A 16,311-nucleotide genomic window follows, 5' to 3' on the forward strand; every position below is an offset into this window, starting at 1 on the left:
GAAATTAATGAAAATACAGACATATATATATGTCTGTATTTTCATTAATTTCGATCGTGTCTGAAGAAGGATATGCTAGATATCCGAAACAGTTACAAATTATAATTTAAAATAAAGTAAAGTTTTAAGCTTTGGTCAGTGTCTCTTTTGTTAAAACAATTAATCCAAAGCCATGAATAGTCTTGCTATCTCCTGTTGTACAGTTCTTGACTTCAGCGATTAAGCTTCAAGCCAGTTTCAACTTTTGTCCTTGTCAAAATTTGATAGGTTGCCTAAGAACGCCATCTATGACCATCATCCAGTTTGGCGGTTAAATCTTTCCTGAGAAGTAGAAGTTCACGGCCGTTTGTGATCTTGTTCATTACCAAATGTTATCTTTGACACACATTCAAATAATTCAACCTAAATTTTGTCTTGGCTGATTTATCCTTTACCCTTAACTGATTTGAACTATATTTGGCAGGCCATTTATGCAGCTCATTAACTATCTTCAAATTTTGCAAAACATTTGTGAGAAATGAAATTTCATATTAATTCCTGCAGTCAGATTTAACGTCCCATCTTGATTTGCCTTAACTAATTTGCTAGGCCACTTTTGATTCAAATCGTGAAGTTATTCGTGTCAAAAGTTTCAGGATAAATGGCCAAAGTTAAACGATTTCGTTTGCGAACTCAACCAAATTTAACACACTAGCCAAGTAAGTAACTGTCACTGCCCTGTGCCAGTTTGGACCTAAATGATCAAGCCATTGCTGAAAAACGAAAATTTATGGACAGAAAGTTCATAGATGTACGACGTGATGGGTTACTAAGGATAAGAGACATGAAAATATTCTTGTGTGGAAAGCTGTTAGTACGTACATTAGTTTAACGAGGGGAGAAAATATTCGTGATGAAAACAGACTGAATTGAACAGGTTGTTCAAATATATAGTAATAAGTAAAAGATAAACTTTAGATAAGATTAATCCAGTCACCGTTGACTAGTATTTCTTTGGAAATTTTCACTTCAGAGTTCTTACACCTATGACAACTATTGGGTAATGCTTGTTTGTGAACAAGAAAAAGGTGTTCTAAGCATTTAAAGTGCTTGCAGAACTTTTAGAGCTTGAGGTATAATTATTATATTCCAAATTGTTTACGCTCTAATTTGTTAAAACTCCAGATCAGGAAAAATTTGGGGGGCTAATTGCCGTATTTCATTAGTTTAACAAAATGCAGTTGAAGTATACTATTGATTGAATTTACATACATCAAAATTTAAGTGTGTTAGATCTTTTTGAGTACGATATCTAAATCATAGAACCATAGTCTTTTGTATGTTACACCCCCTCCTCCCATTCTCTTTGTAAACTGCACTGATGTATTTTTTTTTTTTTTCGTTGGTGCTTTGTTTCCTTTTGCAGATGATCATGTACTGAATAATTTTTTGCTATAGCCTAAATCCATTCTCAAAGCAAATCAATCCATTTCAAACTTACAGACAAAAGAAAAGATTATGAGGTGTTAATGCACTTATAAACTTGATTGTTTATTGTATCAAATAGATCATTAATTGATTTTTTAAGTTTACAAGGTTTACTATTTACCTAATCATCATGAAATGAAGTGATTTATATCCTTAATATCCATACAGATATTTGTATCTTGATTTTGGTGTTTAATGCTGCCAAGGGATGTCCAACAATGCTACAGCTGTTTGAAGAACATACGCAAAAACATTATGGTTATTTGAGGGATACTATGCCAAATCTTGTACCTGCTTTGAATGTAAGTAGTTGTTTTCATATTCTGAGGTTTTTCTCTCTCTACTACAGAAAGATAAATGTTAAGTGAAGTATAGTCAAGACGTATGGTGGCGTTACTCAGTCAAATGAAATTGCAAATGGTAATCTGAAATTTTGTTGAAGTTTCTTTTTCTTTTTTTTTTTTTTTCTTTTACGTTGTATGAACATGATTAGTAAAGAAAACTCGAGTAATTCACATATATCAATTGACTGCGTGTAAAGACAACAAAAGGTTAGTGGTAGATTGCTCATTCACCTGTGAGTGCGGTGAAAACTTTTGTTGCAGTATGTCGGCTTTGTAATTAGCAAATATCATGTGCATGTATTTTCTCGTGTACTTCCATTTCTCCCACGTAATCATTTCGCTTCATCTGCGTGCATTTGTATTGTCGTATCTTTTATCCAAAAGAATATACTCTGTGGGACTTAAATGAACAATCTCATTTTATTCATATGGAAGCACGTCAGCTCAGTGGTAAAGCTATCACTTTGTGTGCAAAGGACCCATAGTCGGATTCTAGGTCATGTGGGTTTTTAGTTTTCTCGGGGTGCTCTCATTTTCTATCACCTTTCCGTTCCATTAATTATCCCATCATCCTTTACTTGCATTAATCATCTGTCTTCTTTAACTTATAAAATATAAAATGTTAGACGTTACACTAAAATTTCCATTTGATTCTTAAACACACGAGACCTGTTGAAAAAGTATCCGACCTTTGCTTTTCGGAAAATTAAATTTCGTAGGTTGGCCAAATTTTGCATCATGGAAGAGAGGGGTCCATAATGTCTTTAGTCTGCAGATAGCGTTACTTTCATTTGCATCTTCTGTTGTAAAGGAGTGGTTATACTGGGTTCTTTTCTTTCTTCTCGGCACGGCTAAAATGGTAAAGACATAGATGTACGGATAGGACGCGAGAACAAAGTCACAATCAGCTCTGTGGATACATCCGACCTCGCCAAGGCCCGACAAAGATTTCGAAAACTCAAGATCACCAAGCGCGTGGCAAAGTCCAAACCAATGTCGATTGTGTTCTTCGATTGTCGAGGCAATATGGAACATGAGTGCGCACAGGAAGAACGTACAGATACATAGGACTTCTCTCCAGATATTTCTCGTCGTCTACGTGGCGCTTTTTGTCCGAAATGACCAGATCTGTGGACTTCTAAACCCCGAAGACTGCAGTAGAATAATGGTTCCATTCCTGCCGCTCATGTGGTTGTCCTTTTTACCACAGCACAAGATTTCTATGTTTTCTCAAGCTCCTTTCTCGCGTATAGCCTCGTGAGACTTTTGCCTCTTCCGAAAAATCAAAAAGTACCAGAAAGAAACTCACTTTCCCACGCGGGAGGAGATCTAGTGTAACGCGACGGGTGCTTTTGTAACACTTCCCGATGAGAAGTTCCAGGCCTGTTTCCATTAGTAGAAAGGCTACCAAACTCGGTGCGTGAAAGCAGGAGGTAACTAGGTGAAGGGAATAAGGACGAAGAAAACGTCAGGTGAGTGTAGAGGTTTTCCGGGACCATGGTCAGATATTTTTCAGACAGGGTTTGTATGTATCGATATGTCCGTGAGATAATACCGATGCTGCTGTGGGATTGGCAGTTTAGGTTTTTCTAGCAAGGCAAGTACCTATTTTGGAAGAAAAGACCCATAAAGTGATGCCTTTTGGTTAGTACCAGATTTAGATACAAAACGAAAGCGTATTGATTTAAGTAGTAAAGAAGATACCTGGGACATTTTTCTTAAACATAAAACAGAAACTGTATTATACTGTAATATTTAAGGTAATGACATTATTTCAAAAACCGCTCCTGTTGTATTTAGCTGTACGTCTGATATTACTTTATTATTATTATTATTATTATTATTATTATTATTATTATTATTATTATTATTATTATTATTATTATTATTATTATTATTATTATTTATATCAGCTCTGTGACTTAATGAGATCACTTTGCTCGATTATTTCATTCAATAAGCATTTGTTAATTGTAGTTGGGTGTTTTTATACCAATATTTTCAATACACCGTATTTTTTATTACAGTTAAATAAAGATGGATGTGAAAAACATTTTACTACATTTATCATTGTGACCATCAGTTTTGACATTTGTTTCAAGGCATTCATGGTCCACTGAATCGGGAAAAGTAGGTATTGGTTGTAGTGTAAATTTGTTTGCTTTTTTACATCTATTTTCAACTCAAGACTGTATGAAGCATGGACCTATAGTATCAGGTAAGATCCCAACAACATGTACTCCTACTGAGAATCAGCGGGAACGTTGGTGTGGTCCAGTAATCTAGTTCTTTCGGAGGGTGAGAATTGATCTTGCATGATGGTCTGTGTATCCGCCCATTGTACAGGATTCAAGCCCAGGTCGTAGTGAACGTTAGTGTTGCAGAAGGGAGCAAAACACAAAATCTCAAAACCTGCTGGGAATCCAGCTGGATTTCCTCGTTGAAGATCGAAACCCAACTATTTAACCACAAATGAACTCGAATTTCGTTATAAGTAGGTAAGGTAATAAGGCATTGCTCTTTCAAAATATTCTAGAAATGAAATCAACCTATTCCTTTTCTTGGTAGTACATAATGTTCGGACGATTTGTAATTAGTAAAACCAATAGTAATATAAGGATTATAGGGAATAATAGTATTTTATATTAAAAATTGTTCCTTTCAGCTGGTCGGTGGAAAGCATACTGTAAATACAGTGTCGGTTGAAACGAACACAGCAAAATTCTTGGAAGCAATGTTGAGTCGAATTGAAAGTGCTGACAATCCCCGTGTAAGGAATGAATTATTAGAAGCTGCACAACGTGATCTTTGCAGATTAGCATCTATTGATTCTGCTATTTCCGGAGCCGCTCAATTTACGTCCCTCTTTATTGGCAGTCAGTTGCTTTTGACAAAGGTAAGTATTTTAATAGTCATAAATGAGATCCACTCTTTGAACATAGAAATATTTAGAATTTATGAAAACTGCTGGAACTTATTTCATTATTTTGAGGATCCATGTTGGAGATTAAAAAAAAAAAAAAAATAAAATAAAATAAAAAAAATGACACGAATATATTGTCTCCATCCAAGCCCAAGTCATCTTCGTATTATGAAATGTAAATTAGTGTGTTATCCGAACACACAGTCAACAGTCAAGAATAGTTCTTTCCTTCACAAATATAGAATTTAGCAGACATTCGATTTATGGTGAAGAAACAACTTGTAATACTTACTGTTCAATAGTCCAGCTCAATGTCAACTTTCTTAATTTATTTTTAATTTTTCATCTTTTCAGAAAGCTTTGGTTAATTTTACTTTTCAAACGTTAGTATACTCTTACAGTATTTCGTACGGGAAGCTAGAAAAACTGTTTAGCATTGCATTAAATTTACTTCTTGTGATAATTGAGCGTGAATGAAATTTTAGTCTACGTATGTGTTTAGTATGTGAATTTATTACAACTATAAATTATTTTTACAGATTCTATCAAATAAAATTTGGACCAATCCATCTGCGCTGGCAACTCAGCAAGGAAACATCATAAAATCCTCAATAACTCAGTTGCTACAACAGTGCTTGAAGTAAGTTTATTTTTCTAATATAATATGTATCTTATGACTACTGTTACATTCGCATAGCTTAGTATTCCTTAACAAACAAATTCTGTAAAAGGAAGACTGGATGACAATATAGTAGATGATATTGAGGCTTAGGTAACATGTACGTGGTTTAGTCAGTTTATTTCCCTTGAGGAAGTATATTTGAATAACTGAACCGGACCTGACCGCTGAATTGTATGAATGTAACATCAGTCTTAATACTGTTTTCATTATTCCGTTCTGTACGTATATTTGTAGATACAAAATAATATTTTATTGGAAAAAATAAGAAGCATCCATTCATAGTATACCATTGTACCTTACTTAGAAGAATTGGATGAAAATCCTCGGCTATTTTATTCATGTGCGCTGTTAAAAAATAACAGAAGTAATGTTAACCATGTGAATTAGAGTGGGAGTTACGCTTTCAAACTTTCCGTTCTTATAACTTCTGCATTTGGTCCGGGAATTTATCTCTTTCTATCTTTTCCAGTTCTGTTTCTATTATTCTATGGCTCGTTTCTGTTTTTAAGCATTTCTTGAAGTATTCTTATATTCCCTCTTTATATCTTTCAGTTGAGTAATGACTTAGTTGCTGTCATTTTTAGTTCGGTGTGTTTGGGTTTTGTTCATTTGTATTTCTGTATTAATCCATCCGAGAATTGTAATTTCCAATTCTATCCTGAGATCATGTTCATGTTATACATATGAAAAAGATCAAGGAAAAACAACTGGATTGACACACAAAGAGGGATGGATTATTTTGAGAGTAACGTAGAAGGAATTTGTATCTAGTATCGGATTCCAAATAATACCTCTAGTCAGCAAATGATTGTAGGAAGGTTCCCAATTCTGTTTTATTTTTTACAATTTAATTTTTTATTTAATATTTTTTTTTCAAAACTTGCTATTTGGATGAGGTGTTCTGAAGCGATTAATGGTAATTTGTTTGATGGTTTGTTAGAAATGGCTTATACTGTGATACTCGTTGTTAATTCGCTTTTGCAATGTAAGAAGCAGTTTTTGTATCAGTGAGTCAAGTCCTTAAAACTAATGGCCATGGATGGCGAATATTGTAAGTTTTATTAAAGTGAGATCTTGAATAATCAAATATAAACTAGTATGTAATAAATGTGGAATACTACATTATGGTATGTTGAATAATTTAAGTAAACAAAAAATGTTAAACAGGAGGATGCTTGAGTTTTAAAAGAAGCCTAGCACTTAGATCTGTTTTATAGATCCTGATTAGTTCTCGGCCAAACAAATATGACGCAGCCTTACAGTGAGAATATAATACAGACGAATTTCACAGCAAGATGAAGCAACAGTTATTGAGCAAAATCCATTTATAAATGTTCGATGTGTTAGTGTCAAGGGATACCATACATTAGTTACAAAGTGTTAAAACTCTTCAACTTAATTTTCCCTAACCGAAGAATGCAACACCTGTAATTCATCTTTTACGCAGTGTTGCAGGTGTCACCATCGTACACATATAAGTTTGATTGTCAGAGTCATTCCTTAGGGCAATATCCAGTTCGGTGTCGCTTATACTCGTATTTATTATGTGTTAATATTTGGTCAATCTAATGTTTTCTATGGAGTTAATGTAACTACGATTTCTTCTTTGATAGTCTTGATGTTAGGCCATTTGAGGGCAGACACGAACGTTCATTACATTTAAACATGAATTGTATTATGCACCTAGTATCGACTGGTTTAAAGAGAGGCAACGAGTCACAGAGGGAGATCTTTAGAAGAGAAGGTTGATAATTCTAGCTGTCAAAAGAACGAAGTTGTGCTTTCTCGTAGTGAAGCCATTTTTGGTGCTATCAAATAAAAGTCTCAGTTATGCTCCCAAGATAAATTCTCATCGTATTACAAGGGAGTGAGAGAGGCTAAAGGAGTTGTGGATCAAGGATTCAAGAGAAATAGGGTTACAGGAGAGAATAAATAACTAAAGATCGAAGGAGTAGTCTCAGTGCAAAAGCGCATATTATTTATAATGAATGTAGAAATTCTTGCTTCCTTATTCATTCGGAAAAAGCTGATATTTCTTTACATTCATTATTAAAGATTATTGATTCAACTGAAAGCAGAAAAAGAATTTGTACTTTTGAAAAGAAGAGGAGATGGACATTGGTGGTTGGTTGGAGTTTAGCATTCCTTTTCAGCACCGAGGCAATATGAGACGTAGACCTACAGTTTAGGGTGGAATCCGAATCACTATAATGCGTTCGAATTTCAATCGAACGAATCGGTCTCGGAACCCCATACATCGCGCGCGCTAACCACTAGACCAACAGGGAGCACGATATTGGTGCTATGAACAGTGCAAAGTTGTAATGATGTTTCAGTGACGAGAAGCGATTATTTTGATTTCATTGATGACTGTTAGAAATGGATTGTACTGAGATGGATTTTTTTGCTATCATGTAAAAGCAATTCTACCGGTTTTGCGAGTTGAGTACTCACAAATACTGACCGTGGTGCCGGACACTGTTTTAATATTTAAGAATTAAGGGAAGATATTAATTAATCAAATACATAAGAGTATGTAAAAGATGCTGGGTATGGTTTTGAATAGAAGATACTTGAGTTTTAAGTAGCCCTGATACCTAGGGCTATCCTGTAGATCATGAGTAGTGCTCAGCCGCCTTTTATTCATATTTTTGGACGAGTTTTCCGATGTCAGTTCATGTTCAGTGTGTATATGAACATGTTTGCTTTAGATATGCAGAAAAAAATGGTTTAATTGCTTTCTAACATAGTATGTATTTTCTTCAGAGATCCAGAGGAGGATGTATTTACGTCATTAAGTCTTACTTGTTCAGTTTTTCCCTTTTTGGTAGTTAAATATAATAACTTTTTTATAATATAGCTTTTTTATATATTGGATATTTTTTTTTTAACCGAAATGACATAATTACACTGCATTCATATAAATTACAATTTAAATGGAATATTTTTTTATCTATAAATTGGAACATATTTGACATTTTTTTTACAGACTGATAAACAATATAGCTTGTCGCTGTTGGCTGCAATTATATATTTTGACAATTTTTTATGTATATATTCGTAGGTTACAGTATTTGTTTATTGGACAAAAAGAGGAGGAGATTGCAGCTGTGAAGCAACTGAAACTGAAAGCCTTAGCACTGCAATTGGTGTACATTGTGCGAGGAAGTAATGCATCTGCCTTAGCCCTCTGTGGGCATTTCCTGGAACAAGTAGAAGAGGTTCAAAAGTAAGCATAGTTACATATTTTAAAGGATTGATTGTCACTTAACTTACGTAACAGCGTTAATGTAAGAATTGAGTATTATTAAATTGGCTAATATCACTATCATACTCTTGTTGAGTAAACAAAAGTTCTGATAATCGATTCTCAAAGTGGTAGTAGCTTTGTAAGATGTATATACGTTATTAGATAGTAATTAGAAAATAGTACATCTAGTAGTTATTAACAGTAAGTAGTTAGTAAAAGTCTGTGTATCTACTATTCTTTGCATCATTTAATAAGAAACTGAGTGTATAGCTCTATTAAGACGACGATTGCTGGGAGAGTGGAAAATAGGGTAGTTAGAGTAGCATGATGATGGACAATGTGATGTAGAATATGAGTTGGAGAAGGAGCCGAGTTTGATTATAATATTAAGATAAGCAATCTAGCCATAATATTAATTATCTCATACCAGTTGAAAATTGCTATCCTAGAGGAATAAAGAGAGAGTAAAATTTCCATTCTGCTATGTAATATCTCCAGTCTGCTTCCACAATGACGCAGTGACATTAGCATCAAACAATCTTTGTAACCATTGGAATTCATTAACACGTTACTCTATTCGGAACAGTATGGTTATAGAATATGCGTTGCTCATGATATTCTAGTGGTAAGGCTAGCAGAGTACCAGATATTTTCACCAATAGTAAGACAGTTTTGATGCTGTTTTCGAGATTAAACTTTCTGTGCAGATAATAAGGTTTTCTGGACATTTTCCATACATATTACTAAATAGCGGAACAGTAAAGGAAGATCACTCTTTTTTAGTCATCACTCGTCCTTTTGTGATCTTTATCCATCCTCAACGTGTTATACCGCTGGTATCTATTACTCTATGAACAGCATAAAACTTTTTCATCCCTCTTTTGAATATATATTTTATATAGCTCGCGACTGACTGTTGTAGTGGATATTGAGTTAAACTGGTAAATTTGGTGCAGTAGTTTTATGCTTATTTCAAAATTCTGTTTTAATGTTGGGAGTCTTGTTATTTTTATATTCACTTTCTACCTCTGTACCTGTTAAATTGCTCTGTTTGATTGTCGTCATCGCCTTCGACATTTAGTTATGGGTGCACTGAACAATATTGCAGTTCTTCCATTAATAAATTAGCAAGGCATGTATGAACAGTATTTTGATATTTTCCATTTAGTACATCTGTGCTACTCATAATTAATTGAAAGAAATATTGAGTCTGAAATAAGAGTAGAAGGGCAAAAGAGGCCTTGGGGAAAAGCAAAAGCATAGTTCACGGACCTTTTAGGAAAGCGTTAAGAAAAAGACCCATGAAATATTTGGTATGAAGTAGTGTACTTGTATGAGCTGAAATTTGGAGACAGAGAGCAGTATTAAAAAAAAAAAAAATCAAAATGTAAATATAAAAAAGAATGGGAAATGTTAGCTTAGCAGACAAAAAATAATAGTACAGAAATTAAAAAGCATAAAAGAAACTGGTTATGTAGTTAAGGAGAAATTGATTCTGTGGAATGTGGTGAAAAGTATGGCAGAAGGATAAAATAAATAAGTAGTACATTGTAAACTAAAGTAATCACAAACATCTTTTCATCACTGAGAAGTCATGCTCTATTTGACAAGCTGCCATGCACTATTATCTTGGTCTGATTCCTTTGTTTTGAGTATTAATAGAAGACAATTCTTTTCGTTAAAACAAATAGATAAACGGAAGACTTATGCATAGGAGCTTCTTGATTTGCGCAAATGATCTGACAGGATAGTAGAAATACTAGTATAGGAATTAAGACTCGGATTTCTATACGTATTTTATTGGTTATGTAAATGTATATTTTAGTCATATTTTAGCTGTAGGCCATATTTAGGCCCGAACTGATATGGAAGGGTATTTTTGGTCATAGTTAAGGATAATTTCACTTATTGTTCAGAAATATATTTGCTGGTATTAGCAACGTGGTTATTTTGAGACTTCTTTTATTCTTAGAAATATTTGGCCTTGTATAACAGGATTTGAAGGAATCAATGGGAGGGGATCAAAATGGTTGATCTGGCCTAACATCAGTAAATTTAAAAGCCACTTGCTACTTCAGCTTTTATCTTTCCCTATTTCTCTTTCTCTCCTTCCCTGCAAAGATACCTGCAAATCAACTTCTTTGTTGTATATTGGTGGAAAATCCTCAGAGAAATCCACATCCGGTGAGACACACGGGAGATGAAAGTAGCACTCTGAAAGTACTGGTATTCCACATTGAGTACGATGAAAGATATCACTCTAGGAGAACTTTTCCCCAGGCCACCTCCTGAAATTATCACTAGTACTTATGATAAGATTCATTTTTTTTTCATTACTCTGAACGTACGGGTATTTTTCGAGCAAAACATAACACTCAGTGAGGCCATCTGCTCCCACACCTACAGTCCTAAAGATGCCACTGCTTTTAGATTATGTATAAGATCATGCTATAGTAAATTTTAGGGTATAAATGCGTGCATATTTTCAAAATTTTTACATCATAGAAATCCGAGCAATAATAATAATAATAATAATAATAATAATAATAATAATAATAATAATAATAATAATAATAATAATAATAATAATGAGGAGGAGAAAGAGGAAGAAGCACCAGCATTGACATAGGCACATGTGGTCACATTAGCAAATGATAAAGGTAAAAAGAAAACACAGTGCACACTTTAGTGAGATGTATGTGATATTCCATCTAGCGATTTGTTCAGTTGATCAGAGACATTCTGTGCAAATGATCTTTGTACGTGAGGAAAAATACCATCAGCAATCTTCGGGAGGTGGTTTCTAACTCTGTTATTTAAATATTCTGAATCGTCCTACAGAACAGAGTATAAAAGAGTGTGTTGAGTGACAGCTGGAAATCGTTCTAAAACTCAGTATTGTCTTTGAAAATTCGTTGTGGAGGTCGCGAACTGTAGGAAAGTATGAATATTTAGATAGAATTTGTATTTATTTATCTATAGATTATCGAACCTCGTGAACTAGGTCCGCTAGTTGTTCAAACTAGTTCGATTCCATAATTACCGTACTTGCGCGAATATAAGCTGCGTGCGATTATAGCTGAACTTTTGGCATGAGATTATAGAATAAATTTAAAATTTACGAGAATTTACGCGATACTAAATTTACGAGAAAATTCAATTAGACAGTACTCTATCTCTCTCCCTTTCTTTCTTTAACTGTCGCATGACTAAGTGAGTCATGAAGATGACCTTCTTTGTAATAGTGACTGAGCAGCATTCTGGATCGTCTAGCGAGGGTTAAGAATCAGACGCTGGTGATGCTGAAATGGTGGGAAGTTAATGTGCGTGAATTGGGTGCGTACAAACAAGCTGACACAGTTTTGCGAAACAAAGTTGCTTTTCTTTTTTTCAAGAACAGCAACTGTAATCTTATATAAATATTTCGTATATATTGTATATACTGTATAACAAAGATACACATTCCTGTTAGTAAAACTATTAAGTGTACAAGTGCTTTTTGTGCCAATGTAAGGTGTTATCGGTAGCAAATGAAGGTGCTAAGCTGGAACAAGGTATGTTTTTCTGCTATTTTCTTCTTAAGGTTTTGATGATTTACAAACGTAACTGCAGTAACTTGTAATGGTATTAATTTCAACCCACAAGATACGTGTACGTGTCATTTTGAAATTGACGATTCATGTTCTGAGGAAAAAAATCTCGGTACTTTTATAGGCCGCACCATGATTTTTAGCTTTCGAAAATTACCGTATTTGCGGCCGATTATAGGCCGCACCATCATTTTTCAAGCCAAAATTCGAGAAAAAAAGTGCGGGCCTATATTCGCGCAAATACGGTAATTTTCGAACTTTCGGTAGTTACAGCTCGTAAGAAGGACTCGTATATGTTTATAACTTACATGTGTATCACTAGAGCTTTTTCTTTCAGTAAGTATGAAGAGTCTTCTCCCGAAATTGGTACTTTTTTCACTGCCTGGATATATAGATGCATGTAACAGAATTTGTATGCACATGTGCAATAGATTTTGTGTTTAGGTTAAGAGGTTGAATGTTTTTTTTTCTCTCTCTCTCATAGGTATCTGTCAGTTCGAGGAATGCAACCAGAACCATTTACAGCGTCTGTGTTGAAAGAAATGAATCAGCTGGATGAAACGAAACCTGGACCTGTAGCCAGATGCTTGTTCCCACTTTTGCAAGCTCCGCCAGCTCCTCCGCCAAGACCGAAGAATTCTGTAAGTCCTGAAACAACTTTAATTGTATTTGTTCTTCGCAAATTATTGGCTAATTATTGACGAGGTAGATAGTGAATAGTTCGATCCCAGACCATGTGAATATGCTGTGGGCGGCATAATGTTCGCAATTTTTTTTACGGGGAATTGTCCCATTTCCTTCTGATTCCATCAGTTTATTTTGATAGCAGTACCTTGATTGAGTGCAACTACAGAGAAAAATTTGATACCCCACTTCCCTCAAATGTGTTTCAGACTAGATATTTGATAATGCATAAACATTGTAGCAAATGATAGATGTAAGAATATACACTACTGTTTGCGAAAATTGCTGCAACATGGAAGACCTATAGCATGATAGAAAATTTGTACCACAAATTCATTACATTACTGTACAGAAATGACTACCATTGCAGAACTGTACTACACCTCTGATTTTGATAGGTTAATCAGTATGTGTAAAGCTCTTCCTATACAGGACATCAATTTTGGTTCAAATAAGTTAAAGTCGTTTTCGAGAAATTGTTTTTTTCAATGAACGAACGAACGACATTTTCGGAACTTGTAAATCAGATCTTCGATTTGTCACGAAATATTAAGAGCATATATGGGGCACATGAAATGTCCGGGACCATAGGCCAGCTCCGTTATGAGTCAAGATACATAGAATGGACAGAGAGGAAAGTTTTTGAAATAGGTGGTTTTCAATCTAAAATGGAATTCTCCCAATCGCACCAACCGTTTGGGCTCCACACTAGTAAGGCGCTTTATGTTAAAGAAAAAGCAGGATTGCCATTTCAGCAGGCCTGTTCTGCTCTCACCTTACCAACAATACAGCATTATAGGGAAAAGGATTAGTGGTGTTACTAGGTTCCGTCACACAATAATATGCACTTTCCCCTTTCGTTTTTGCGTTATCTTACGTTCAGTAGGAACAACCTGCTGAACTGGAAACGCTGTTTTTTCATTTAACATAAGGTGCCTTATCAGTGTGGAGCCTAAACGGCTGGTACGATGGAAAAATTCCATCATTTCACACTGAAAACCATGTACTCCCAACGATTCCGCACTTTTTTTTTTTCGTATCTTTATTAATAACTGAAATGAACTGTGGCCCCATACTTTTGATACACCCTTTATAATAAATATCTTTATAATTACTAATATAAAGCCCTCAGTTTTTGCTTTGCTTTCATGTATTATTCAATGTATTGTTATCTGACTACACATATATTATACATATTTTTAACTAGACATGTGGTTTTAAGTTTACCATCTTGTTTATTAACTTTCTATCATTATTTTAAAGTTGTAAGTGGTGTTCTGTTTGTAAGTCCTCTTCTGTAATCGGACCTGATACTCTGGTGAAGTTGAATTGAGAACCCGTATATTTTGTTCATAAAACAGGGAAATTGATTACTGTACTGGTGGAAACCACTGATTGTGAGTCACCAGCAGCAATATAATCAGTTTTCTGTCTATGTTGCGTGCTCAGAGAGCTCCCACTAATATTCTGGGCATATTTTGAGTAAGCTTTTTTTTTTAATTTTTTTAATTTTTATTTTTATTTTTTTTTTACTTTACTTTACTTTACTTTACTTTACTTTACTTTAAAATGTAGTAAACACTAATGTGCACGTGGAAGTAGTCCTGTTAGTTCAAGTACAAGGTTTCCGAGAAGTGCGTACACTCATAGGTTTGAGTGTCGCATAGAACATGGCAATATCACTTATTGGTTACAGAGAGCATTGTCTGGTATCCCTGCTAGAAAGGAATCGGATCGTGCGTGGATTCAGTAGGAAGGGGCTCCAGTCCATTTTGTTCTTCATGTGCGTAATTTCCTGAGTGAACGATTTCCAGGCTTCTGGATTGAGCGTGGTCTCCAATATCTCCATCTCCATTGAAATGACCCCCACGAAGACCATACTTGACAATTCCAGACAACTCAGCGTGAGAAATAAATCATGTCACATGTTTCTCAGTGTCGGTATAGGGCAGATCAAAAATTAGAAGTGTGCAGGAAGCCTTTTGAACAGTAACTTCTGAGGTGTTCCGCGGTATGTGTAAAGGACATGAAGACGCACACATGCGTATGTACATCACGGTAGAGCACATACAGATCCACTGGAAACATAGTTCGTAGATGTAAATACTCAACTGTATTATGCACTAAATAAATGAACCAACATTACACTAACATTGCTCCCTGTGATACTCAAACCCAGAGGTACAGGGATTTCTCGGACACCCTGTAGAGCATGCACTTAACAAGTAGGGGCTCGATTACACGTTAGTCTATATTGTTGTGAGTTTGTCCACAATTTTTACATATCCGCTTGCGGCGTGGTAGGATGAAATACTGGAAATTTTATATTATTGTCTGCAGGAGGAATACATTACAAATAAAAGTATGCATTGGATTAATATATCTATCTTTTGTAGGTTAAAATGTCGACTGCCGTAATTAGTGAACCCACAGGAGATTTAGACTGCGCTTTAAAATTTACTGCAGGACTGGTGATGGGAGTTCCTTTTGATGCAGAATTGTTTCATCTTCAAGACGCCAATACCTTGAGAATTAAGGTAAAATATCCCGATCAGCAATCACAGCTCGTGATTCCCAAGCGCCAGGATCTAAGACCAGTGGGTGAATCAGGGGCTGATTATCGTTTATTGACTACGGTGTTAATGTCTCACCAGGTATGGACGGAAGCGTGTCATGTAGAAGTTAGTCTTGTGCTAGATTTTACAGATACTGAAAGTGGTGTGGGACTGACAAAGAAAGCTAGCGGTTTTAAGGCTGAGGATTTATGTGTAATCGAACTGTGTAAGCCTGTTAAAGTGTATGTTTCGCCGAAACCAATCAAAAGAGGTATTTAATTTAAACACCAAAGTATTACTCACAAAATTTTGTATATACTAGTACTTTGTGAAAATAAATATTTTAATAAATCTATGAGAGTGTGTATAAATACAGTTTTAGTTCAGCAAACAACAGTTTTATGTAAAGAGATACGAATGATAAAACATTGTCGAACTTGAAAACAACATAAGATTCTGAAGAATAAAGAAATCTTCAGTATACAATTAATTGTTTTAACAAAAGAGACACTGACCAAAGCTTAAAATTTTACTTTATTTTAAATTATAATTTGGAAAGTGTACACGAAGACTTATAGGATGGGCTGAAGGCCTCGGTAAATAAGAAAAATAAATAAATAAATAAATAAATAAATAAAAATAAAAAAGTACAACAATGACTCTATATATGACTGTTAAAAGAATTTAAAAATTTTTTATAACAATGAATATACAGATGGTGATCAGAAAAATGGAAACACCTGAACGAAATTGCAACTTACCAGATTAATTTGGTGTCGGGCCACCTTTCGCCTTCAGAACAGCCTTGATGCGACG

At 34.7% G+C, this 16,311-nt stretch overlaps 1 protein-coding gene across 1 annotated transcript in view; it reads left to right on the top strand.

The window, feature by feature from the left end:
* IntS4 (integrator complex subunit 4) overlaps positions 1–15,850 on the top strand; it is a 49,969-nt gene extending 34,119 nt beyond the window's left edge. Inside the window, exons 12-17 of the mRNA XM_081769404.1 lie at positions 1,636–1,769; positions 4,477–4,707; positions 5,274–5,374; positions 8,481–8,645; positions 12,741–12,897; positions 15,337–15,850. Of these exons, the coding sequence (XP_081625530.1) occupies positions 1,636–1,769; positions 4,477–4,707; positions 5,274–5,374; positions 8,481–8,645; positions 12,741–12,897; positions 15,337–15,774 (1,226 nt within the window). The 3' untranslated portion in view covers positions 15,775–15,850. The remainder of the gene's footprint in view (positions 1–1,635; positions 1,770–4,476; positions 4,708–5,273; positions 5,375–8,480; positions 8,646–12,740; positions 12,898–15,336) is intronic.
* The last annotated feature ends 461 nt before the right edge of the window (positions 15,851–16,311 follow it).

Source organism: Thermobia domestica, chromosome 8 (genome assembly GCF_964235325.1).
Source record: "Thermobia domestica chromosome 8, izTheDome1.hap1.1, whole genome shotgun sequence".
NCBI lineage: Eukaryota > Metazoa > Arthropoda > Insecta > Zygentoma > Lepismatidae > Thermobia > Thermobia domestica.